General features: G+C 42.8%; 2 protein-coding genes across 3 annotated transcripts in view; one reads left to right on the forward strand and one right to left on the reverse strand.

Moving 5' to 3' along the window:
• Positions 1 to 27,781, forward strand: part of LOC143348377 (uncharacterized) — a 130,855-nt gene that overhangs the window by 56,866 nt on the left and 46,208 nt on the right. The window lies entirely within an intron of this gene.
• Positions 1 to 27,781, reverse strand: part of LOC143347663 (uncharacterized) — a 59,705-nt gene that overhangs the window by 24,368 nt on the left and 7,556 nt on the right. For both annotated transcript variants that reach the window (XM_076777058.1, XM_076777057.1), the window contains exon 2: positions 13,967 to 14,744. In XM_076777058.1, coding sequence (XP_076633173.1) covers positions 13,967 to 14,207 — 241 coding nt within the window. In that variant the 5' untranslated portion in view covers positions 14,208 to 14,744. The remainder of the gene's footprint in view (positions 1 to 13,966; positions 14,745 to 27,781) is intronic.

The following is a 27,781-nucleotide window of genomic DNA, read 5'->3' on the forward strand; positions in this document are numbered from 1 at the left end:
ATACTAAGCAGCATCAGTAAACATTTTTCTTGTTCGGTATGGGACCATCCAAAACGCTATTCTTTACGAAAGATGTAAGCACGAGAACGTAAACTGGGGGCCCCACGTGGCATTCGACCCCTAAAACGACATGCGTTGCGTGGGACGTTACAATGGACTCCCGAAAAAATGTAATTTTCCAGATTCTATACAAAACAAGCGAGAAGAGAAACAACGAAACGAGGAAGAAAATGGACGGATACTCGTCGAAACGCGCATTTTCTCAAAACATCGCGCGAAAAGAAAAGTCCAAGGTTAATTGTTTGTAGTTTCTATTAATTATTCAAGGATCTGGAATCCGCGAGTTGCGTTGGAAAGGTCGGTGGGGCCTTGAGCAGAAACGCGACGAGACCGTGGAAGGAAAAAGGCGGACGTAGAGATCGGAGACGGTCGAGGGTTGTTGCCATGCGAGGGGTGGAACTCGCGCAGGAACGACCGCGCCCTGGCCATAGTAATTGATTGAACCGCGCCCTGCGACGGTGTTAGCGCGCGATAGCGACGACTTAAAACCCTCCCTCGAGCTCCTGGACAATAAACCACGCTAATTATTACACCAACGTATTATTATTTTATTCTTTTATACGGGAAGATCCCACTGGTTGCAAAAATATATAGAATTCTCTCTTTGCTTGTGACTCGTCTTATCATCACTGCGTTAGGTGTGGGTTAGGTCTGCAAAATAAATTTGCAATTTGAAAACGTCGTCACGTTAATTTTCATTATTATGTAAAATAACATGACTGCTACAACATTCAAATTTATGATTCACATTATCGTGCAACTTTCGAAATTATTGTGCACTTGTAATGGTTGACTGGTTCATCGAGTATTTTCATTTCATGTTGTCTTTGTCTATTTAAAAATTTCTTTCGGCACATTGCATAAATTAAGTAGAATTACAATGTTTAACGTTTGTTAAGAATTTACGCGATATCGTTAAGAATATATTTTTTTAAATCGATTAAAATAGCATCGGCTTGTACTATGAATCGAGAACGGTTGATAGGAAGCTAACTGTCTATTTTCCAGATATACATTCTTACCGATCGATCGACTGACCTTTTCTCCGATAATTATGCAGGGACGGATCCAGGAGATTAGCTTGAAGGGGAACCCCTTCTTTCATCAATATTTAAATTATCATAACAGACTCGGTTCAACAATGGTATCTCTAATTATCGAAAGAATGTCCTAAGCACAAAATATAATGGAATAGATAAATTTGACCAACACTGCCAAGTTCTACCTAGTTTTGGGTAAAAGGAACCTGGTCTATCGCAGAATTTATGGAATAAACATAATTATTATAGGAATGTTTTTCTTACGATCCAACAATTTGTCGTTAATTGTCTCGAGAACCGCCTAAACCCTTAAATTTAGCAGTAAAACGAGCGAATGTCTGAGGAGATTTGCAGAGATTGAGATTGTCAAAGGGCTACGCTTTTGTCTCTCTCGCAAGCGCTCGACTGTCCCCTTCGTTCCTATGTATACACTATCCTTTCCTTGTCTGCCTTCCTACGATCTTTCTCACTTCCTCCATTAGCCGACGCAAGCGCCTCAAGGTTTAAAACTCGTACAACTTCCAAAATCAGAATCGCACATCGTTTGTATCCGTCTCTGTGAACCTACACAAGATCAGGGCAAAATGAGCGAGCGACCTACACCCGGAGGACGTTGTGTTACAACGCTTGGCCAGCCAGAATAACGGTGAGAGGGTGCCGACGATAGCGGGTGGTTAGTCTAGTGTTGCGAAGGGTTGGTGGTGGTGACGGCGATATTATAGGTGGATGCGACGAAGGGTGGTGGTGGTGGTGGACCCGTCACGCCACATAGTGTGATAGTGGCGCATTAAACGGCCAACCCCCGGCCCAACCTACAAGGGGAGCCAGCCTCGCCGAGAAGTCGCGAAATCGTCAGATCCGTGATCCAGATTCAAACGCAGATCTCCTCCTCCTCTCCCGAACTCCTCGAAACCGTAAATTAATAAAACAAGTTTCATTTAACCGGCATCTCGATTCACTATTACCGGCCATCGGTAAATTCGAGGAGTCGTTCGGTTTTATCGAAATCTCGAATCGAATCGAAAACTACGGCTCTTCGATATGTCTCGATCGCTCGTCTCGATACAAACCGGGTCTCGTTAGCAGCTGGAAACGTTTTCCCCGTTTCATGATTTTAAAAGCATAGTAATTGCTGAGAAAGCATATCCGAGGAGGCGAATGAGTCACTTGGCGGATAATGGACGGACCCTTTTGCAGGTAGACCCTTTCGGGCGAAGGAATTCCAAAGGGTCCTCGAAGCTGGCCAACCCGAAGCCCCCTGATGACTTCTGATCCTGCTCCTTTCGATTTCTTTCCACGAAGGATTATAAAATCTTACTTTACAGCCGGTGTTAAACACTATAGTATTTCGATGTTGGTTCGATATACAGTTAAATATAAACCGGGAACAGTGCTTAACTTCGTCGCTAATAAGGTGCACAATCTACCGAGGATACTCGTTCGACAAATTGCTCTTGCCCTATTATTCTTATCCAAGTTCCAACGGACGGTATCTCGTATAATTTTCTCAGAAGTTTCCACGGACCACTGGAAACAACCTTCGTATATGGAGCAAACGAGAGCGCGTGCAAGAAGATCGCGTGGCGAACCGAATAGCTAATAGGATGATTGGAATCTGGAGAGTGAGAGGATTAGCGAAACGAGAAAAGGAGGTGGAGATCGAACGCGAAAGTATGCAAATTAGGGAGAACGGGGGAGATGTATCAAGAGTAAAAGACGTTAGAATCTTCCAAAGAAACTGGTGACCCAAACAATTGCAAGCTTCGTAGAAAAAAGGTTGCATAAAGTTTATTAACGCGTTCACTGTCCGGTCTCTTAACGGCGTATCCAAAAATGTTGTGCTGTGACCCGTATACGGGCCATAGACAGCGAACGTGTATTAAGGTATAACTGGAAATTTTCAAAGTCCACCCGCCGGGGTTTCTGACAATTAGGGACGAGAGGTGCGATGACCTCGGGGCTCGATCGAACCCGGGAGATGATACCCTGGCGAGTAATTAAAACTTCGAGGTCGGCCACGAGGACGAGCAGGAGCCCGGGCAGACGCCAGTCCGTGCAGCCTTTGGTTCTGCGGAAGATGGGCCCCGAATACCGAACAGGCTCGGGAGTTGTTTGACCAGCTGCTACGAACCAAGATACCCTCTCCGCGTCCTCCTTTCCTTTCCTCCTTAGCAACGCTTTCCCGATTCGGGCCTTCTTCGACAACCTGGTCTTCCCTTCAATTTTCCCTACGAATTCGACACGATTTTTAACGAGAATGATACTTTAGTCGGTGCCCAAACACGAGACGTGAACAAGAACTAGCCCAACGCTTCGATATTCGCTTAACTCTGCTAAAATGTCTAGAAAATTCGATGAAACGGAAGCCATTTTGCGACAGTGTATTTTCTGTTTCCACTCCTTTACTATCGAAAATTCAAGTCTCGTAGGGAAAAACTACGGCAAAATTGTCGTTCGAAGATCGCGGGCTCTGAAAAATACATGTCTCGATACGGCCCTGTCGCGAAACACGGACCGATCGTGGACCATCCATGGCCGTTCGGTCGAAGAGACCGTTGTAACAGTACCTCACGTGCCACAGGGATCCCATAACCGGCTGTGCGTAAAAGAATCTACTTCGGGCGCAATCGGTCGCTCGAGATGGTGGCGAGTGATGCAACTAGGCCGAGGCGCGTGCACCTGAGCGCGAAAAGGAATCCGTCGCGATCCACCGCCGGGGTCGATTTTTATGGAAATCGAACGATCCCGTTCCGCAGACTGGATCGCGTGCTTTATCTTCCGGATATTATTTTTTTCCCCCGGACGACGATCGAGCGAGCTGTCGGCTGGGAGAAAAGTGGGGAACGTCAAAAGCCACGCGCGACATTCTCAGCCGTTCGACCGTTCCAAAAATCATAAAAGCGTTCGAATACTTTTGTCAGGCACTGTACTTGATACTTTATATAGTATTTTCGATATTAGACATTTTCGAAACATTCGAAACGCCGGTCACCGGTGACCCAAAGCGATATCGATTTACCTAGAAATCGTAAAAATATTTATTTCGCGCGAATAAACGTTAAAAAAACAACGCGATAAACGTCGGCAAGTCACGTAAGAGCAGAAAGTAAATGGCGGTAGAATTGTTACCTGTCAGCAGTTATCATTCCTTCGGCGCTTAAATAAATTGCGTTAGAGTTATTGCGTTTGCGAGAGGCCCTTAATTACTTTACTAAACGAGAAGATCGCTTTTCTGCTTCTGTTCGCGAGGCCCCCGCGGCCTTTTGAAAACGCGTCGCACGCGACGGCAATTATAGAGAGTTTAACGCGTATTTATCGCGCCGCATCGTCCGGATATCAGGGGTCCAATAGCCTTAGTTACGTCTACGTCTCTATAATACACCGCGGCTGGCAAACACTTGTATTTGATTAGCGGATGTCGCCACGTACGCGGCTAATACGTGTCCCGACAACTGATTCCTGCTTATCGCAAATAATGAGACATCTTGTCACGATTATGCCTCGAATCGTAAATATTGCAGCTTCGAACGCGATAAAGTCGACTTACTTTTCATAGACCTACGTTTGGTTGGTATCGATTTCGTATTAGGAAATTTATTTCTATTTCCCGATCATAGTAAAGCCCAACAATTTTCTTGACTCTTTCATTGTTTTAGGGGTACAAAAAATTCTCGAAACGAAGAATCAAAGTTTACTCGTACAATACGAACACGAGCTCGCGTGACTTATAGCGACGCTTCGAGATATTCTAAGCTGGTAATTGGGTAAATGGTGTTGGGTTCATCGAGAAACGGAAGGAAACGAAATAGAAATCCAGATGAATCGCTGTGTTTATGCTAAGAGCGTATGTTTCGCTGCTGCAAAAACATTTGAAAATACGCTGTGTAATTACGCGAGTAAGCGCAAGGAAAGATCGCGCGTCTTCTTGAAGAGAAACGCGATGACATCCTTTTACAAATTAGGTGACCACGTCCGACAAAACGTCGCCTTACCGATCCGTGTTGCAAACGAGTATGTCCATTTTGATTTTAACGCGTTGGAGAAACGGGTATTCGAAAACAACTAATTATTATGGAAAATTATTCTTCGTTTTCGCGAAACCGGACGCGGCGTCGAGCGACTCGATTTCGATTCGATCGGATGAAAAATTCGAGTCAGCGAGTCGAGGCGTTTTCGAGATCAGCCGAGCGAGATTGGGGGGCGCTCGAACGACTTTTGACGTTATCGATATATCTTGCGCTTCACGTGGCTCGTGGCCCGTGGCCCTACACGTTCGGCGCCATTTTCTTTTTTTCTCCCGTGGCGAGCCGCGACCCGATCGTTTCGGTGACGTTAATTAACAGTCTGGTCGTATAAATTTCGAGCGAGCTCCCGCGAACCGAAGAAAAGCAGCAGCGCGCGCGCACGTGCGTGTGTTTCGTGGTCGTGCGAGCGAAAACCACACCGGGGCCCCTGGGATACGAAACGTTGGATCGAATATTAAGACGGATCGGTGGAACAGCGGGAGAAAGAAGAACAGGGCCAACAAGAAACAAGTGCACACGCGATCCTCTAGAGTAGCGATGGCTATCATTCTTCCTCTCTCGCGCGAGCCTCGAGAAACTCTCGCCATACGCTGCTTTAAAATTTTCATCACCGGATCGGTGGTTCTTAATTCTTATATTGGATAGCAAATGACTATGAAAAATGTCTTGCAGTATTTTTAGATAGGTTTAGTTTCAAACCCACCATTTTCGGATTACTGGCCAGTCGTCTTTGCTCGTTGAGCCAACGCTGAGTCTTCCTTTCTTACGGGTATGGGATAATCTCACAAAAGTTGAAGAATCGTAGAAAAGAGTCTTTGCAAAACAACACGTGAAGTGGTTGGAGATAGAGCGGAATAGAATTACGCTCTAAACGATAAGCAATATGTTCATCGCAGGTATCGATGAAATTTATCATTCTGATAGTATCCGATACAAAATTGTTTTAGTGTTTAATAATTTGATGGTACATAGGATAGTTGGTAAAACGAAGATTATGTGTGCTACGGTTAGATCTGGCGATTAGATTGCCTTGATCCCGAGATTAAGAACATCTACTACCAATTGCAGAATTGTGTGCTTTCAAGGAGACCATGCATACTTTCGTAAACTCTATACAATTCAATATACATAGCTTCGCGTGTTGATGCGGTTAGAAAAATAAGTTCTTGAGTAAAAATGTACCTTAACGTGACTCGAGTCCATCGCTACTCGGGAGTTACCGCGGTCAATGCCGTATAAAGTCTCGTTCACGAGGAAGCGTTTTGTGCCGCCAAAAAAAAAAAAGAAATGAACGAAAACAAAAATAAAAAATCAATCGACAAGATCGCGTTCTAAACTTGTGCTAAAAGTAAACGTATTGTTTTTCTAACCGCCGGGCACAATGTATCAAAGGCTACCTTTATTTCGTCGAGTGGACTCGTGTGAAAGCAACCACCGCGAGAAAGGATGATTCATCGGACGTCGCCTGTTGCAGACGGATCGACCTCTTTCTTGCCTGCACCCGTGCGCACTGCGCACACGCGTACCCTCGCGTGCACGCGTGCGCTGTACAGGTATCGCGCGCGCAACGACCTCTTTCGTCGCTACCGCAAAACCGCAAGTGCAACCCAATTTCTGGTCCGAAAAGAACCAGCGGAACCCGTATCTGTCTGACGCCATCCATGTATTATCTTCGCTCCGGAATATTAGATCACTGATTCTGACCGGCTCCGATCGTTGCCTCGCTGTTTATGTTAGCCTGTTAGTCGCACTTAGCGAGCCTACAGGCCGTTTCATGCTACTCGGACTAACCTAACCCAAACCTAACCCGGCCACAGTTCTTAATACATTGCTGACCAGAGTTCTCCGAGTATCGAATATTTCTTTTTAATGGAATTGAATACTAGGGACGAAAAATGATTAATTTTAAAAAGATTCCAGCAAAACATGTTTTTCTTAATTTCTTATCGCGGACGGTATCAATTTAAAACGCACGAAAACACGCGACTTTTTAAACCGTTTCTCGTCGCATATTTTCCTACGTTGTAAACGGATCGACGAGCCTCGATATTATTCTGTCGCCACGGGAATTTGCCAGCTACAAAAAACTGTATCGACGCGGTCGAGATAAAATTTCGTTCGGCTCGTTTCTACGACTTTTTGTCGGAGAATTTCCTTGAACGGAACGCTCGTGTTTCTAGATAACGGTGGATAGGAACACCGCGGTGAATTTAACCAGGATAGTTTCCGTTTTGCCAGGCGAGGTGGCCCGCGGGAGAGTGTTTCTCTGCGGAGTAGGCGTGTCCAGCTCCCGAAAAGGAAGAGGAAGTGGCCGACCGGCCCGACCGAAAGGGACCGACCGCTTCCACGAGACGAAACGTTGTTTTTACAGGGACGAGGAGAGGTCTCGCTGCCGCACGAAAAATCCTCTCCGACGATACGTTCTGGAACGTGCAATTAGAGAACATTGTCTGGAGGCCCCGTGGCCGTTGCACATGGCGATGCATCCAGGGTGTGCGGACGGTGCACGAAGACGAAGAAGAAGAGGAGGGGCGACGAGGGGGCGAGGGGAAGGCAAGGTTTCGCGTTTTTTGTCATTGAGAGAGAGGGTGAAGGGAGACGTCCCGAAGGAACACGTGCGAACCACATGCGTCCCCGCTCCGGGGGTCCTTACCCTCCACCGTCTCTTTTTTTTCCCATCTATTTCTCATTCCCTAGCATAACTATGCACCTACTCCGCTCTTCCATCTAACGGCTTCTCCTTGGGCTTCCTCGATCTTTAACACCCTGTGATGTCTGTCGAGAGTAGGGTAGTGGATTTTATGCCCCTTATCGAATATAACTGTTATACTAGCCGAGGCAAACGAAATACTCCATCTTTTATTTTGAAACTGCTAAATATAATTTAAATAATGAATTTATAAATTATATTTCTTTAATTAACAAATCGTTCTGGAAGAATTATTTTTATGCACTTTCAAGAAAAAAATTCTTTACCGAAAATGTAATGGGTGTACAAAAATGTTTCCCCGAAATTTCATGCGTACGTTTAAAAAATTGTAACTCCCGAAGTAACTAATCTTTCGCATATTATATGCACGTGTCGCAAAGTGGGGGAAGCTGATAACTGTTACACGGAAAAAGAAGAAGAAAGTAATGGCGGATAAGATATTGGAACCCGTCAGCATGGTGGCTGGGTACTTTGGATTGCAACCTTTCGATTTCCCTGTCATCGCTGCCGCGCCGTTAACCGTAACGAAAGAACGGCAAAGCGAGAATTATCGACAGGAAAAAATAGAAAAAGAGAGAGGAAGGCCCGTCGAGAAGAACACGAAGACACGAAGACACGAAGAAGCAACGGAGGAAGCGAAACGTGCACCAAGATGGCCGCGGCGGAGCGCAATCGAACCGTGATATTGACCGTTGCTAGCACACTGGCGAGGAGAAGAGGCAAGGATCTCTATTAGTTATTGCCAAGCGAACGAGATATAAATAACGAAGTCGCAATAAACGCGCGAGCCTGCATCGAGCCGAGCCAGCATCGATAATGATGTTGGCTGACAAGTTGCACCGCAGGTTGCACGCTGGTACCTACATAACGTTACAAGAGGCAATATTCCAGCCCGGGGGACCGCCGTGATTTCCTTAAGGGGGCTCCACACGCTACCACATCCCTACGAATAAGTAGAATTTCGATCCTTCGATCGAAGATAATACTTTGGTCCAACGCGGGAGGATCAAAATGTTACTACGTAGACCCGAGTTCGAATCTCTCTGGTCGGATAAAATTTGTTTGTCATTTCTTTCCCAAATATAATTAATACAACCATGCAATGGTTCACTTTTATAATAAAACATTTATTTAGGAAAAATAATCGATATAAATATGCCAGCTAAGAAATTAAATAATATAATTAATAAGATTCCAAGTACGATGACATAACTAATATATTTATCTCAAGGTTACGTTACTATCGATTTGTTATCTGCTTTTAATTTTATCAGACAACGCTTGCAACATAAAATCTACCGGAAGAACAACTTCAATTTCTACGTGCGGAGTTTGACTTCACAATGTCTACATTGCGATTCTGTGATTATATACCCCGTTCTATTCCTCTATTTCTTTCGCCGTGTGTTAAAGAAATCGTGCACCTTTTACTGCAGTTCTTCAATCTGTTTTTAGAGAAGACATGCACAGCAAAACGTCACCAGTTACATTTTTTACGGTATTAAATATTGATGGAATAAATGCATACGTTATCCACGCTTACGCAAAATCAGGAGAAAGTGCAAAGTTCGAAAAAGCGTTTATGCACAATCTTGTATAATATTTGAAACGTGGAAAGAACACGTGACGTCTCGTACAGAAATTAAGATTTTGTTAATATTCTACCCCTTCTTTCGATCGGATCAAATAGTCGAGGATGGAAGTATCGTTTAAAAAAATTTCAATGTATTAAATAGGAAATACATAGATGGTGAGGCAACCTCGAGCTTTGTTCGCGTTAGAGTATGCTAGCCGCGAATGATTTTACCGATGTTGTTTCGTCGGATGAAGGACTACGATCGGCTTGCCTATTATAAAGTCACCTGTTCTACCACTTCTGACGTAACAGCTGTTAGAATCGCAAATTCTAATGCAATCTGACTGCACAAGTACTTGTCTAAGGTGCAATTCTTTTGGAGTCTCCAAGGCCGATGCTCACCTTCCTCTTATCGAGTGGTGTCATGAGACACAAGTTGTTGGTAATAATTATTACCAACGTAACTTGGTAACGAGAGCATGCATACGGGTAACAAGTAGAATAATTTATTTGTCGATGTAAATTTTCTATTCGTTGCCCGCTTGCGTCGCTTATTATTATTATCAACCGATTGAATTTATAATGTAATTGAAAGTCTGCTTTGTTTGTCTCTCGACTCGTTGATACGTGAAGAATTCGAGGTGGTTATAAAAAGCAAGACACAAGCGTAGAAAATGTTTATTAAATAATTCCTCTTCACGGTTGTCCATCACCTGTTCGTTTTCTTCTACGGACATTCGTTTCGATCGAATACCACGGACGTATGTGAGTAATATCTGAATCATCCTTGAATCCGGTAAGAGAAGGAAAACAGAAGGCGGTATATATCGAGGAAATCAAGTATTATCGTGGCTGTTTCCCAACGCGGAGCTTTCGTGGACACGAGTGGCCATCAATTTTGCAAACTCAATGGCGCTCGGTTACTTTTAATCGCGAAAAGAAGCATGAAGGACTCGGACTCGACGCTAGGGGATCCATAAATTCTGCGCTCCATGGTTCGAACTCATGCGGAAAATGATTTACGAAGGAGAGACCCAACAAAGCCGGACACCGTTTGGCAACGACGATGCACGTTTTTCCGCGATTTGTACTTCGAAACGATTAATTATTGTCGTTCGAAAGTATCATTACGATCAAGTATAATTGCGAAGAACACGTTTGTTGAAACACTTTTTCTTATTTTTATGATTTGAAATACCCAAGTTATTTTTGTATAGATTTAACTCCGAGAAATAAATGCAAAGAAGAAGAAATAATATTACAACCGACTGGAGGGGATTTGAACACGAACCAACTTCGTGGCAATTCGACACCCTATAGTTGAGCCACAACGTTGATACGATAATCGTACATTAATGACAGGATTTTTGCTGTGGAATTAAAAAATTGAATTCTCGAGCCTAGGCATTAAGGAAAATCTCGATAAAAGTTGCATTTAATGCTACTTCTAAGTTGTGTTTAAGAAAAATGGCAACGCAAACTATTTAGTGGAGGAGAAAGAGAAAATGCAACTTTAACCGGTGTTGGTTGCATACGTCTGTACACGGCCTTACGTCTCGTTCCATGGAAACGGGGAGGGGAAGCTTACGTGTTGCGTATCGCGATCTCTCGTGTGGAACGACCTTTAGGCACACGAGCGCGCGACTCTGCGTGTATATAAATTGCTTGGTCGCGCGCGATTCGCCCGATACCAGAGATGACCGCGTAAGAGCTTCGAGCTCGGCCCTTTTCCCCTCTCTCGCTCTCTTCCTAGCTCCCTCCTCTCTGCCCCTCTCTGTCTGGCTCGTCGGAGAAAACGCTTGTTAAAACGCTCGCGTCTCCCAACACCTTTACGACTCCTCGGAAATACCGTAATTTTTGTCTAGCGCCATTAAGTCTGTCGTTCCGTGGGCTTTGCCGAAGCGAGCCATTAACGACGATCGTTCGAAGGCCTGTAATTAGATTCGACGCGTAACAGAGAAGTTGCAATTTCTCATGGCGAGCGCGCACGCGCGATCCTCGGCCGTTTTAGCCATCTAAATTTCTCTCGCTACGTGCGCGCATCCACATGCACGGAACGCCACGACCTCATGGGAGTAATTTAATTATCACTGGGGAAACGTTCGATCGTTCGACCCGACGTGCTCGCTTCGAAAGTCGAAAATCCAACGTCGAAACGAATATCGATCGGACGACTTTCGTTAGCAAACAACGAACGACATTTTTAGGTTAATTCGTAAACTTGTACGTATCGTACCGTACGGGGTTTAACGATATTACAATGACCTTGCGATCATGGAAAACACGATCTGGGAACGAAATCTTCGTCACAATATTTGCCCACATCGAAACAAATATTTTTCTTCGAAGATGTTTCCTCGTATCGTTAAAGGCTACGAAGATATCTTAGGTTCCAGTCTCGGTCGAGTCATTCCGCATACACGAAAGTAATAACACGCTTAACCTAAGAAAAGGTGCTAAGAGAATGTATACATATAAGCTACGAATACGATGCTTGTTTCTCTGCAGTTAAACCTATATTAGAACAGTTTTTCGAGCCCTGACCTTTTCGTCCTCGCACACTTTCTCGTGGCGTGACAAAAAAAGCAACGGGACATTCGACGCCCCGACGCTAGGTGACTCACATGCGACGATGCTACATAAGCAATACCATGTTAATTCCGGTCGAGGAACGCTCGGGACAACAAAGACGAATCGTTCGAAATAGACGTCAAGATTGCGTATTCATCGCGTAAAACGACGAATCTCTCGTCTTTTACCGCGAATCTTGATTGTACGCGTTGCGTGGCGTTCAACCTGATTGTCTAGCACAATACGAGCTATATAGGTCGCTCCTTGCACAGTTTCTCGTAACATCGGGGGAAATACGAGGTGCTAGGTGAGGTATAGGCACGGAGGTATAACAACGGCAGGTGCTAATTAACCGAACCACGACGAGGCGAGATCTGCACGTGTGCGCCGCCGCGGAGGACTGGGTGTAAATCGAGGTGGGATCATTACGCTTTTTCTTTAATTAGCAATAATTTATCGAGCGATCTTGCGATAACAGCCCTTCGGGACCTCCTTCCGTTCCCCACTTTCCTCGTCAAACCAACCTACTCGACTCCAGACCTAACCCCTCCATGTGTTCCGATCTTTTCCAGTGATTCCGACTCGACGCACGAGTGCTCGATCGTATCAGTGATTCGCTCGATTCGACGTTCCATCCTCCGAGCGTTCGCGATAGAGAATATTGTTAACAGACCGTTCTGACGATTACTGCGTACTTTTTTCCCTCCAAGACAAATCGAATCTTTGGTAATTATTTCAAAACTGATTTTCCTGTCCCCATCACTGATTTCGATAACCTCGAATTTTCTTTTTGCGATAAATATTTTTAGGTTATATCGACGAATAAATCGATCATCAACAAGCGAAGATTATTAACGTTACAAACTTTTCGAGCAAACCAATAGTATTTAGAGTCATTTTGAATCGAATTATAGTAATTTTCAGTTCTATCTGGGATTTGTATTATTCGTGTACTCGACGGAACGACCGGTTGCAACAACATAGTAAGCTCGAATCTCGTCGCAACCTGGCTCGACCGACTAAATTTACTCGAAACGGAGTGTGTGACACGTGGGAAATTCTAGCGACCACCGGCGTTAGTCACACACGAGCCACAAATATAGGTGTACCTTTCGAGCATCAGAGTCCGATTACGATACGTCGGTTTACGAGGATTTCCCAACAGTCATTGGATTACTGGTTGGGCCTAGTTTTTCGCCCAACTGAATAATAAAATAGTACAATTAATACAGCGCCGTCAGGTCGTTCGTCGTTTGTTATAAAGTCTGAATACATTTATTCGATTGCAAAATCATTCGAATGTACCCAACCCTGACTCATTATCAGTTTATACTTTATAACTACAATTTCTCAGCAACATCGAATCGTATTAAAATATTTACGCCAAAAGTAGCAGCGCAGCTTTCACTCGAACGACATCGTTTATATTCAAACAACCTGCATCTGCGAACGAGAGAAGCGACGATTCGGACTTACAATTCTTTTAAGAGAAATGCAAATGTTTTACGTTCACGATGAATCGACTAAAATTATGGTTTTTCGATATATTTATGCCAAACGGGCATTTATTATTGACCCTTTCTTTTTTCTTCCATTCGTAGGAATAGTGCACGCGATACCGAAGCGGAACCATACTATACTTAAATCGGCGCGTACGGTGTGCGCAGTTACGGGAATGGGGCAAGATTGACGAGATGATCGTAAAAATCTCCGCGGCCCGTCGAGTCGAGTCGAGTCCGAGCACATTTCGTTTTATTTTATATTCGCCAGGCAACCCACACGTAACAATCTTGTACTATTTCCCTCGTAAAAGTCTCGCGGGGACGTGCACGAGGTAGCAGGGGAAGTCTTGCAACACCGTCTGCATAAATTCCATCATAAATCTGTTCCCTCCTTGCGAAAAACCTCTTTGATTCGAAATAAACGCGGCCTCCTACCAAACTTTCTTACTCGCGCAGTCAAAATAAATTTCGAATTGACTCACCGATTCTTTTCGAAACTCCCGATGCGCTGCACGGGTTCTCTGAAGCGACCGACTTGATCAACGTCAATTCTTCTTTGTGACACAACATCTCACAACTGGGGCTCAACTTTGTTTCGATTATGGATCGGTTCGTTAGAATGGGTTGTAATAAAGCTTGTAATTCTTGTTGATTCCTGTCGAGTACAATCGGTTCCTGTTCGTTCTTGTCCGTCCAGGCACATTCCCGCCCGTTCTCGTCCATTCTCGTCCATTCTCGTCCATTCTCGTTCGTTCTCGTTCGTTCTCGTTCGTTTCCGTTCGTTTTCGTTCGTTCTCGTCCGTTCCCGCCTGTTCCTGTCCATTCCTATTAATTCTTGCAATTTTTGTAAATTTTCAAAAATTTTTGTTACTCTTGTCGATTCCTGTTCATTCCTGTCTATTCCTGTTCGTTCCCGTCGATTCCTGTCCATTCCTGTCGATTCCTATTAATTCCTGTAAATTCTTATAATTTTTGTAAATTTTCAAAAATTTTTGTTATTCTTGTCGATTCCTGTTCGTTCTTGTTAATCCCTGTCGATTCCAGTTCACATATTTTAAATTGTTCTCGTCCGTTCCCGCCTATTCCTATCCATTCATGTTAATTCTTGCGATTTTTGTAAATTTTCAAAAATTTGTATTATTTTTTATTTCTTGTCAATTCCTGTTCGTTCCTGTCGATTCCAGTTCATTCTTGTTAATTCCCTGTCGATTCCAGTTCACATATTTTAAATTGTACTATTCTATACAAAAGGAACCGAACCTGCAAATAAAACACAATTGTTATTATTATAAAATTAATGTATGTAAAATTTGAAAACGTCCAATTAAAATCTATTGGAATAGTACGACAAAGACCGAAAAGAGAAGGAATCGCTCCACCGTACGTTCCGACGGGAAAATAAAAGAGGGGGGGAACACCGAGTGCTTGGACGGTTTTCGATCGAGACGTCCGATTACCTGGCCGGTAATATAATTTTAATAAACTCGTTAGCATAATTACTCGCCTCGAAAGGCTCGAAAGTTCTGTCTCGTCGTGCTCGAGCGACCAGCCGAGCCACGGAAAGTTGCCGGACAGCCACGGTGTTGCCACCGAGAGAGAAAACTCGAAGAAGAAAACGGGGAGAACACGAACGATCCACGGCCGACGTAGGAAACGAACAAGAAGGGTCCGGGATCGAGGGAAGTGGAGAAAAGGGTTCGTGGAACTCTTCCAAGGGAGACCGAGGATCGATGAAAAAAACATACATAACCTCAAAACTTCGTAAAGTACGACCTTAAAGAAATCTAACACAAGGGTGTATTCTAAAATTATTTATGCATAATGGTTGTCGAAATAGTGAAGAACTGTTAGCTAACATGGGTCTTGAAATGAACGGCGTTCGAGTTCTAATGAAGAATTTGATTTCATCACGGCAGGTGTTCGAAGTGTCTTACGCCCATTTCGATGCATGCCTCGGCACGTTTTCTCATTAAAGTTCGCACACGCTCAAGAATGCCAGCTTTTTCCCTTGTTTCTCAGCAAGAGAAACTAACATAGCAATCGCTATCAACGAGATCTCTCGAGGCAACCGGCTTATAATACACGCCTTGTAATTTGTACACTAGCGAATTCTAGACCAATGTTCACCTCACGCCTTTTTATTTCTTTCGACGGGCATCGTACACGTTCTTCGGCGTGTGCGAGATGCCAACGAGAAAACGTGTAGAGACGTACGATCCAGGCTCGTAAATCGTTGAACAGTTTTTTAAGAAAAATTTATTTCGTATGTGTACGAACGATGGAAACTTTTGCATGCTAATATTTCATTATGAACAAAAAATACGTATACAGTATACATATACAGTATTTTCATGGGAGATTCGAAATAATAAGACGAAATAAGACGAAACTCAAGAATATCAATTTCTTGACTGAGGCTTCGTTAAAAAGTCATTAACAATTAAATTCAAAAATTTCAAATCGTTCTGGAAAAATTATTTTCGGTTGCAGGGGTCAATTGCAATCATTTTTGGTCATTACACATACCCTCGAAATCCTACCCAAATTCGAGAAAAAAATTCGAGAAGGTGTGAAATTTTTCGACGGAAAAAAAAAATTTCAAATCGTTTTGGAAAAATTATTTTCGGTTGCGGGGGTCTATTATAATCATTTTTGGTCATTACACATAACCTCGAAATCCTACGTATTTTCGAGAAAAAAATTCAGTAGGGACGGAACTTTAAACGTTAATAACTTTTTAACGAAGCCTCCATCAACAAATTGGTATTCTTGATTTTCGTCTTATTTTGGCCTCTAGAATCCCCTATTAAAATTTTTCCCAGGGTTGGCCGAGCACCCTGTATAAATAGATTGTCTTTTTCCGACACTCTAAAGAAGATAACCTCAAAACTTGAACACCGAACGGATCAAGCAGACCGGGAAACCGATAGGGGAAAGGAAAAGAAAAAATGCTCGACAGTAACTCGTCTGCTGTTGGCTGACCGGATACTCGTGTCCAAAATCGAACGTGGAACTTTAGGGCGCACGGAGAGTCCAAGACAGGGGATGAAACGTGATGCAGGGGATCAAAGGAACAGGAAACGGGACGGGAAAAAGAAAAGTCGGAGAGCGGACCAAGAAACGAACCAAAGAAACTAAGAAGGGTGAAGAAGCGCAAGGATCAAGAGACGACCGTGGTGCAGGCTGCGCGAAACGTCTGCGAGAAGAAAAAAGACAAAGAGAACGTGGAACTGGCAAGAGAAGGGAGGGAACAAGAAGGGCAAGAAAAAGAAAAGACGGTTATAAGGGGAAAGGGAGAGAGGTCGAAACGCGTGATATAAGCCCGCAGGACGAGGCTCGGCAGGATACGCGCAGCTGCCTCGTTATTTTCTGGACTTTACGCCGGGACGAGTTCGGGGATTCGATGAGAAACGCCACCGTTGGATCCTCCGACCGAATTAAGCCACGAAATTAATGAGTATACCTAGCCGGATTTATTACGCGGCGTTCTTTCGGCCAACTAACGAATACGTCACCGATTCGACGCCAAACTGTCGGTTTGGCAACCGTGTAATCGCGTTCTTGGAATTCGAGCGTGTCAACCTAACCTAACCTAACCGAAACGACTGTAATAGTTTCATTACTTTGCAGCGACAGAAAATATGCCTTAACGATCCCAACGAACCCATAGAAAACCTTTACGAAGATATAAATCGTCGTAGCAGTTCTTCTTTATTAGTTCAACAACGTTTTGTTGAAAGACAACGATACACAGTCGCGCTGTCGCGAGGCGTCTCCGATGTTTGAAACCCCACCGATGACGTAATCGAAAGAAAGAGTTGAGAGCCGCAACGGGTCCTATCCTCTTTCTTTCGAGTTTCAGTTTCGTTCCAGACACCGGACAGAAAGCACTCGTTATATAGTTACATTCTATTTCTTATTTTTATTCTTAATTAAATCATTATTTACTAAACACGTGTGTACTGTGTGTAACCATAAATCTCCACCACATTTATTCTCGGTATAAAATTAAATTGCTAACTTTGAGAAAGGTTCGTTTTTATTGCGTACGAGTTTCGTAAACTAATACGGAACCCATACTTCGAGCTTAGATACCGCCATTTTTTTTTTCGTACGTGTCTGAACTCTGTTACTTCATTTTCGAAGAGTTCGACTTCCAATTTTAATCTAGAAGCTTTCCTGCGCTTTCGTTCTCCGTTCTCGAACATCTGCATGGAATTCGTCACCCGGTATACGTTGGAATATTCGACACGAAGAGATCGTAGCGTGGATCTACGAGAGGAAAGGGGCATAGAGGAGACACGACGAGGGGGGGATTAACATTCGTGGCGTGTAACTTAATGTCTACGTCGTGGCATGATGCGCCTCTGCTTCGTCGTTGTTCAGGGACGTCCGCTTAAAGAACGAAATTCAGGGCCGCACGGTTCCCAGCTAAGTCGCGTTCCCATCCAGTAACGGAAAAATTCTTATCTAAATACAAGTTTCGAATAACGAATAAAAGATAAGAATTGGACTGTTCCATCGAATACACGTCGCGAATAAATTTCTATAGATTGGTGCAGAGAAAATTGTACGTGTGCAAAGTTGTAACTCGCCTCTCGGGACGAATTCATTTTTACAAGCTTGTTCTACGGGTTCCTCTTACAGTTATCAGTCGTATATCCACGATTTGGGGTTATTGTTCCTCGACAAGGTACGAAATATTTCGGGAAAGATTTCGTCGAACGATGGAGGCGCGCGCGACAACGCTGATAAGAGACGCGAATTCCTCAACGCGTGTTCCAGTTCCTGCATCGCCGCGATAATGAAATTCCGGACAAATAAGGGTACCACTCTTAACTGCTCACAGAAAAACTTTGAGCAACCTAACTGAATTCAAATGCAAATTTACTGGAAAACAGGTTTTAGAAAAGTGATTTTTCCCAAAAATTTGGATCGGGTTTTTCGAAAAGATTTAATAAATATATTATTCTATTTTTTCACTAAGTCCAGCCTTATCTGGGTAGACGTTTGAAAAACTGGAACATCCTCGGACGGTATAAAGTGCATAAAACTTTGAAATGCTTAGGGTTCACTGAAGAGCGCCACTCAGAGTCAACGGTTCTTTCACACACGGACGAATGGAGAAGCCTCCATATACTGGAATTTGCCCCGTCACTCGTAACCGCCGCAAGGTCGGCGTCCGGCGCGTAAAAACCCTTAATGCTTGAGATCAAAACTCTGCAGCGAAACCCGGACGTATGTTTTTGAATTGGTGGGACCTTCGTTTTCTGTTTCTCCGCGAGGTATCACTTTTGTTTACATGGCGGGGAGTCGCGTTCGACTACGGAATGGCGTCCGCGATGAAGAAAAGTTCGAAAATGAAATGGAACACGCATGGACGACGAAATCACTTCCCTGTTTGCCAGAAAATTTCCCGTCTCTGTGTACTCAGCCGTGGGGACGATAAGCGAGCTTTACACTATAGAGGTTCACGGTAGTCCAGCAGATAAAAAGGAGATTGCTTACTGTCCGCGCGTGTACGAACACGGTCCGGGACCAGTCCGCTTCGCGCGTTCCCTTATCTTATCGGGCGCCGATTGGACCTGCGACTCGGCGTGCCGATGAATCGCGGCGATAAACGACGAGTGGCGAGGCACAAGGCGAGAGCTGTGACTCGACGTCGCGGCGCCGAAAACTGTCGAAACAGGTGCCTCTGTCACGAGTACCGGCTGCTCTACGACGATGATAAATATACGCTCGCGCGATGAAGCAACCTCCGCGCGTATTCTCAACATTCGTTGCTATTCTCATCTACCGATTCGAACCTTCCAAGTTCCATCACGAATATAGCGTAGTTTGATTTCTATCCAGGCACTTACGAGTGCTTGGCGTTTAATTTAAAATTACAACGTTTCAAGGTATCGAAAATATCGTTTGTAAATAAGTTGAAAAATTTGAATCGGAGGTACGATCTTTGCGAGGGTCCAGAACGAATTTTAATATTATCTAGAGTACGAATAATTGAACTAAATCTGTTTTTTTAACAATAATCATTCGGTGACGCCAAGAGCATATAGTCTGTATAATAAAATGGAGTCGCTGATAGAATCGAAAGTAGATGTAACGCGTTTAACCTCGTCCAATTAGAATATATTAACAATAAGTAATTTAAATATGAATATTTATTCATAACTCTCGAGTATCCCCCTTAAGCATTCGAAACGATGTCCTTGAATGGCGATACATGATCTGCAGCAGTTTGCTGTTCTGAGATCCGTTCTTCCGTGCAATGCATTAGAACTCTCGTTATTGTCTCGTCACGCGCCAGGACAAGAATATTATGATAAGTGAGACACTACGTATGTACGACACGATGAAATGTTGTTTATTTACATATATCGTGATATTGAAAGACAAGTTACAGTATAGCAAGGACATAACGAGATGCCAACAACTAGAGAAAATCTAAAAAAAAATCGTAAAAGAAAAGCTAGTACCTTAGCGAACGAAAATAAAATTGGAATAAAATCGAAATATTTGTAAAACGATTACGTGAAATAAAAATAAAAGAATCCGGGATAAAAATGATTTTTCTCTTAAATACTTCTCCGCTCTCGATACTCTATTTTTACACTAAAGCATTCTGGAACTTGTATCGTCCACCAGAAGCCTCTCTCGCGGAAAAATATTATTGTTTTCCACATTTTTTAGTCTGGTTTATCGCGCACCGTGCTACGTTCGGCCTAATTTATTTGTCTTGCCGTTGCACCGCGCGGGCTTCTTTTTCTCTTCTAAAATCGCAAACACGCAACGAAAATATTACAACGGCCGTTTTTTTGTCCGCGTGTCTCCTCGCAGTCGAAATAGAATTCCAGTAAACTTTTTCTGCCGTATCAGGTTACGTCCAACCGTCGACGGGAACAATGGAAAGAAAAAAAAACAGATACGTAGCGAAGAAGACGCCATAAACTCACGGATCAAGGTTTATTCTTCGAACGATCATTATGTCATCCTCCGGCCGAGGATGATACCGTCCCTCTCGCCTTTGATTATTACACAATCGGGCAATTATTAATGCGTTGGGTTAACCAGATGATGGCGCGACGATGTGGGAAGCATTTGCAGCAAGACGAGCCTTGGACGCGCATAAAAGTCGCTCTCCGAACACTTTGGCTCGAATATTCGCTACTTCTAATTCGTCGAGTTGCAAAAACAACCGTTCGCGCCAAACGTTTCAGTCGACGATGCGTTTCTCGCGACTGAATTTATTTCTATACCGTCTAGCTTCCTACGTACGAGGAAAATTGATTTCTACGTTATGGAATCGATCGGCGATTTTGAGGTTAAGTGGCGGATCTTCGTCGACGGAATGCGCGGGAAGGAGATCGGTCGAGGTAACGAATTCTTTTTAATCTTTTAGACGCATCATTGCATAAAAATTAGGAAAATCGTACATATTACTGGTATACGAGTTAAACAGTGTATACGTTACAGGCAAATTGAAATAAATTTTCATAGGTTTCTCGCGTTTCGCACGCGTCGTTAACGACCTCGGTTCGTGCCATAGAAAATCGGTCGAAAATAGAGAGAGAAAGGGGGGGCTGTCCTGGCTTTTTGAGTCTCGATCATCCCCCCCACGCGGCCCCGAGGGTCTCCGTGGACGAGCTCGAAGCGCTTTGGCCGAGGGCCAGAGCCGTTTTAGAAAGATATCCGGCGAGATCGTTGTCGACGACGCGGTCGAGAAAGTCCCGCATCAATGCCTCTCGAAACAACGGGTCGGTTGTCCCGCGTCGATCATTCCAGGAACCAGCCAATATCCGTCAATGGCTCGGATTGTGCCCGATTGCAAGAAAAAGATACCAGCAAAAAAATGCGTTAGACGGTTCCAGGCAAAAAGAAATATTTTCGAAGACTTGGTATTTTTAAATTCCTGTCGATTTTTGTTCGTTCCTGTTAATTCTTGTCGATTCTCGTAATTTTTGTAAATTTTCCAAGACATTTGTTATTCTTACATTCTTGTCGACTCCTGTCCATTCCTGTCCATTTCTGTCAGTTTTTGTAATTTTTATTATTCTTAAATTCTGCCTGTTTCTGTCCATTCCTGTCTGTTCCCGCTCGTTCTTGCCCGTTCCCGCCCGTTCTCGTCTGTTCCTGCTCATTCTCGTCCGTTTCCACCCGTTCCCGTCTGTTCCCGCTCGTTCTTGTTCATTCCCGCCCGTTTCCACCCGTTCCCGTCCGCTCCCGCCTGTTTCCGTCCGTTCCCGCCCGTTCTCGTCCGTTTCCACCAGTTCCCGTCCGCTCCCGCCTATTCCTGTCTATTTCTGTCGATTCTTGTCAATTTTAATCCGTTCCTGTTAATTTCTGCCAATTCCTATAACTTGTGTAAATTTTCGAAGATTTTTATTATGCCTGACATTTTTGTCGAGCAATTGGTACTCGAGATTGATAAGATTACATCGGTGCGGTCAAATCGTCGTCCACGCGGGGTCTCGGTTGGCGACGAATCGATAATAGGATCGAATTTACGGCCAACGATCGAACGAACGTTTGTAAAAAATTCATCGTCGTCAACGGACAGGTAAACGTCCCCGCCCGTTTTACGAAGACATCGGCGTCACCAGAGTTGGACAAATTTCTCCATGAAAAGAACTACTTTGATAAATTTTCTCGAGTACGATGTAAGTATACTTTTATTCGTTATAGGTTAGGAATTGTTATTCTTCGTTTTGATAAAATACGAAAGGTGGTTTCTGCTTTAACCAACTCAAAAATCAGGTGAAACGGTCGCGGCGTATCGTTATTACTGCCAATTGATCAATTTGAACGGTGAATTGGAGCCAAAGAGACCGTTTACTGGTCAAGGAAACGGTCGGGTTATATTTCTGCATGACAACGCGAAGCTCGAGGAACGAAGGACGGTCGTACGAAGTGGATTGGAAGAGTTGTCGCGAACAGAACGCTTTGTCTCGACGCGATATTTCCGTGGTGACTTAATCAGTAATAACTTCATTATAACTTTGCACGAGATGAACGCTACAACACCTTGACAGTAGTTATGAGAGAACAACGGGACCATTCGATACTAGAAACAGACACTTCTCTAACCGAGTGTCGTATTTCCACAACAGATCAGAAATTCATAAAACTTCAACGCGATGAAGATTTTATTTCTTAGACAATCGACAGCTACTTAATCCAATATTTGTTACAGCATTTATTTTCGTAACGTTGTCGAGATGTCTTACCGTTGAACTATAAATTCTCTGAAAGTAATCGAATAGCGTAAAAAGCCCTATGCGACAGGACGTCTCCGACTATAGCGCCCTCTTTGCGTGCCCGTATTGCCACAGCTATTTAAGATGCGCATTCGTTCCGCGATTATTTCAATTACTTATGCTTTTCCTATATCTACTTGCTCGACAAGGACAAACTCCACTATTTTTTATCGTCGACTCTATGTAAAATGGACGTACGGGTTCTCCTTGCCAGTCACGCGCGATATTACGATCTCGTTCAGCCACCGAGAACCGGATTTCTTACTTTTATCGCCAAACGATCGGTACGGAGCGAAGAAATAACAAATATTCGCTGCGTAAGAGACCCGAACATCGGGGATCATGGTTTGATTTTTAGAATTTTATTCGAACCGGGCCCCCTAACTATTCCGATCAGAATAAAGAAAAGTTGCGTTATGAGAATTATTTTCTACAGTAAAAACGTTTTCAGTTACGAATAACCATTATAATATAATGGTAAATTTTCGTCTGGCACCGATGACTATGGAAACAGTTCGGTTGCCGGTCCTGCCAGTTCTTGGAACTGGCTGTCCGGCTTGTCTCGACGGTCAAGTGTGTTTATGTTTTTTAAGTCCACTGTGGGACATCGATACGTCTCCGTTTCGTTCGCACTCGCCGAAAAAAGAGACACAAAGAGTTTCCTGAAACCCAAATAACCAACAGTTACTAAAAAGAAGCTACTTTCAGGGCTGTTACAAAAGAATTCCCCTTTAACGGTTTGCTCGTTTGCAATCCTTCTCTGACACGTTACTTTCGCATTATCATCTTTATCCTTATCTAAGTAATGGATATTTATAAGGGTCGTAAGTACTGTTGCAAAACCGGTAACGTGTATCTCTTGTGAACTTTCGTTGCATCCTGCTAACGGTCATCTTCTGCCCAGCTCCCCCCCTCTTGAACAGACGTTAACAAAGATTCATTATCACGTAAATTTGATGATCTTCTACCTATGGCGCTACGATCGATTCTGTTTCGAGATCCGAGAAACGTATAGGGTAAAAGCAGTTAGTATGGAACATTACAAAATCTCGTCGTGCAAGGTGAGACAATAAAGTTCCCGGACTAGTAAAACAACTCGTTTTTTAATGGTTTTAAAATAAACTTTTTCATATTTATTACAACCGATATATCCGTGTATGTGACCTGCACAGCTTTATCGAACTGTTTATACGGGGTGTTCGGTTACCTCTGGGAAAAATTTTAATGGGAGATTCTAGACGTCAAAATAAGACGAAAATCAAGAATAACAATTTGTTGATGGAGGTTTCGTTATAAAGTTATTAACAATTAAATTCAAAAATTTCAAATCGTTCTGGAAAAATTATTTTCGGTTGCGGGGGTCAATTACAATCATTTTTGGTGGATACACATACCTTCGAAATTCTACCCATTTTCTAGAAAAAAATTCGAGGTATGAAATTTTTCGACGGAAAAAAAAAATTTCAAATCATTTTGGAAAAATTATTTTCGGTTGCGGGGGTCAATTACAATCATTTTTGGTGAATAGACATACCCCCGAAATCCTACCCACTTTCGAGAAAAAAATTCAATACGGGCGGAACTTTAAACGTTAATAACTTTGTAACAAAGCCTCCATCAACAAATTGGTATTCTTGATTTTCGTCTTATTTTGGCCTCTAGAATCCCCTATTAAGATTTTTCCCAGGGGTGGCCGAACACCCTGTATACTGAAGTTAGCAGCAGATTTTCATAACCTAACTTTTATGCATTCTTAATTCATGAATGCGAAGCTCTATTTTAATTTGTTTTGTTCGCGATTTAGGTATTATCTTTCTAAACGCTTTAACCATTCATGATCATTTTCGAACAAATAACTGATTCAAAATTTTTTTTTCAAATATTTCCACTCTCTTGATTCCATATAATTATCTAGAGACTATTATCTGATCTGCCTGTTACAAAATTTACAAGGTTACGATCGAGAGACTACAATAATTCTTTAGACTTGCCTCATACCACATCGATACACCTACATGTCTCCTTACTGTCATAATTATGAACCCATACAGTAACAGCTGGGGTCGTTGACCCTCGAGTACCGTCGTAGATATGATTGTCGACCTGCTCCTTGTACACAAATTAACAAATCAGCTTTTTTTTTTATTTAAGAGATTAACTTCGCGAAATCACACGGTTATTAGCGACAACAAAATAAAAATATTAACCGTAATTATTTGAAATAAAAACCCAGATAGATATTTGATATTTAAAAAAATATTCACAAAGAATTTGTTTTATTTTTATTTATTTTTGCCACGACTCGACAGACAGGTAATAGTATGTTGTCTACATTAGGCAACTTTATCAAGTAAGCGAAAATATGTGACTCAACTTTAATTTAGATAAAAAAATTTTAGTATTTTGTAGCCGAACAAATGGACTTTCTGTCTAAGAAGACGGTCTAATGATTTATTACTTACAGCGGAACGGCTGTGTACCTTTCGATATCTTGTTTAAATATTTAACCGTTAACTAACACAACGTTATCGCCAAGTTCCAACTGCGAGTAATGACTGCCGGGACGAATCGAGTAGTTTCGTCATCTACTTACCAACGTATACAACCTATAGTACCGATCGAAGAGAATAAACTTTCCCTGAATCTCAAATCGTTACGTTTACTTAACTTATCTGTAAGAGACGCGACCTTGTTCTTTCAACTTGTAAATGACATCTTACTCGCGATTGGCGGGAGTGAAAGACGTTCCCGAGCAAATGAATTTATTTCCTTCGCGACCCCTCACGGTCGACCCATCCACGAAAAGACCCACGCGATGCTTTACGATCATGGCACCGTTTTCGAGGCATTACATTCCTGACGCGCCTACACACTCTTTCGCTCCGGGACACCGTAGCAGCGACTTCAGACGCTTCGTTTTGTACCTCCTACCGCCGCAACGCGACACCGAGCTACGAAGAACGCTCTCCGTACACGCGTTGGTCCGAATCGATGCACAAACGCACACAAACGCGACTGACACACAAAACGCGTACACTCAATTTATGTATATACCGCACGCACCGCATAATTTCGCCAATAGAAAATATACCAACCACCCATTCGCCTCACGTAACTCTCGAGCGATATTCTTATTGGTCTATTTTCTCTCGGGAGAAAAGCATCGTTGGTACCCGTACACCTGAGAAATCGATGAAAATTCTTCAGAAATTCTGGACACTCGTCCAGAACAAATAAAAATATTTCTGTAGAAATAATGCGTACTTATGTACAATAAGCGAAAACTTCGGAAACATGATTATTCTGCGTCTGCCATCTGGCATAATTCGTTTAATCGCACGCGAGTTTCTGAAACAGGTGGCACCACTCGTCAGGAAACGATCGTCCTCGAGAAAATAGATCGAAAGTCGGATATAGAACATGTTCCTACGCGCCTTTCGTCCCTTCGAAAATTCGATTCGAAAATAACGCGCGATTTTTCATTTCGTTTTCTCGAGAAAAATCACCTGCCTTCGAATCGTATTTTCGTACGGACCGTATTTCTTCCGTTTCAGCGTCACAAGCACGAAAAATGCGCACGCGTCTTATTTATCGTTCCTGTTCGAACCCGACACCCATCCCACTCCACGGATCCACGCGAGCCACGAAAATACACGTCGACCGGCTGGATCTCGAAATTCCAGCACGCCGGACGAAGCGTAGAAAGCATGGAGATAATATTTAGAGAAACTAACCGTCCAGTCTCTCCGTTCGAATCCACCGAGAATTCCACTAATCCGCAAGAAAGTTTCGAGACTCGAAGCATCCAAGAATCGCACCATTCGTATTATAGAATAAACGTATCCTATAACCTGCCAAACTTAACCTAACTAAAGTTACGTGTGCTATTGAGAAATAAAGACAATGGAAACTGAAATTAGAAAAATAATTATTAACTAAACTGAAGAAGAATAGTAAAAAATAATAAAAAAAAAAACACTTTTTTCATTACACTTTAATGCTTAATCTAATTTTAAAATATTGTTAGTTATATGCATTCATAATTTTACATTGTCGTTATTACCAACAGTTTACTATACAGGGTGTTCGGCCACCCCTGGGAAAAATTTTAATGGGAGATTCTAGAGGTTAAAATAAAACGAAAATCAAGGATACTAATTTGTTGATGAAGGCTTTGTTAAACAGTTATTAACGTTTAAAGTTCTGACCGTACTGAATTTTTTTCTCGAAAATGCGCAAGATTTCGGAGGTATGTCTATTCACCAAAAATGATTGTAATTGACCCCCGCAACCGAAAATAATTTTTCCAAAACGATTTGAAATTTTTTTTTATTCCGTCGAAAAATTTCACACCTCGAATTTTTTTCTAGAAAGCGGGTAGGAATTCGGGGATATGTCTATTCACCAAAAATGCTTATAATTGACCCCTGCAATCAAAAATAATTTTTCCAGAACGATTTGAAATTTGAATTTAATTGTTAATAACTTTATAACGAAGCCTCCATCAACAAATTGGTATTCTTGATTTTCGTCTTATTTTGGCCTCGAGAATCCCCCATTAAAATTTTTCGCAGGGTTGGCCGAACACCCTGTATATTATATATTTTATATACTTTCGTACTATTTTATTAGTTTCTAATTGAATGAATTTTGAGGTTATGTACAGCGTGTATAATCATTGAATCCGCAGTAATGTGCACAATCATGTACAGTAGTTGTTGAAATCGAAAGTAGTCAAATGTACATTTACCCTAATCGCGAAGTACTTTCTCACAAGTTGAATGCATAACTGCGTGCAAGACAATTCCTTCATCAACCTATTTCGATGAGCAACGATAAATACGACACCCAAATCCAATCTTTGAAATACGAGAAAAGTTCAAACTTGGTCAAGCGCGATTCTAATTTTTTCTTGGTTGGTACAACGGGTCACCAGTTTCGAACTAGCGTCGATAGTAAAAAGTTCCCTAGCTAGGGAATATTGCGAATGATGACCGTAATGCGCCGTATTATTATAGGATCCTTGGGCCCGGAACAAAT

Source organism: Colletes latitarsis, chromosome 11 (assembly GCF_051014445.1).
Source record: "Colletes latitarsis isolate SP2378_abdomen chromosome 11, iyColLati1, whole genome shotgun sequence".
NCBI lineage: Eukaryota > Metazoa > Arthropoda > Insecta > Hymenoptera > Colletidae > Colletes > Colletes latitarsis.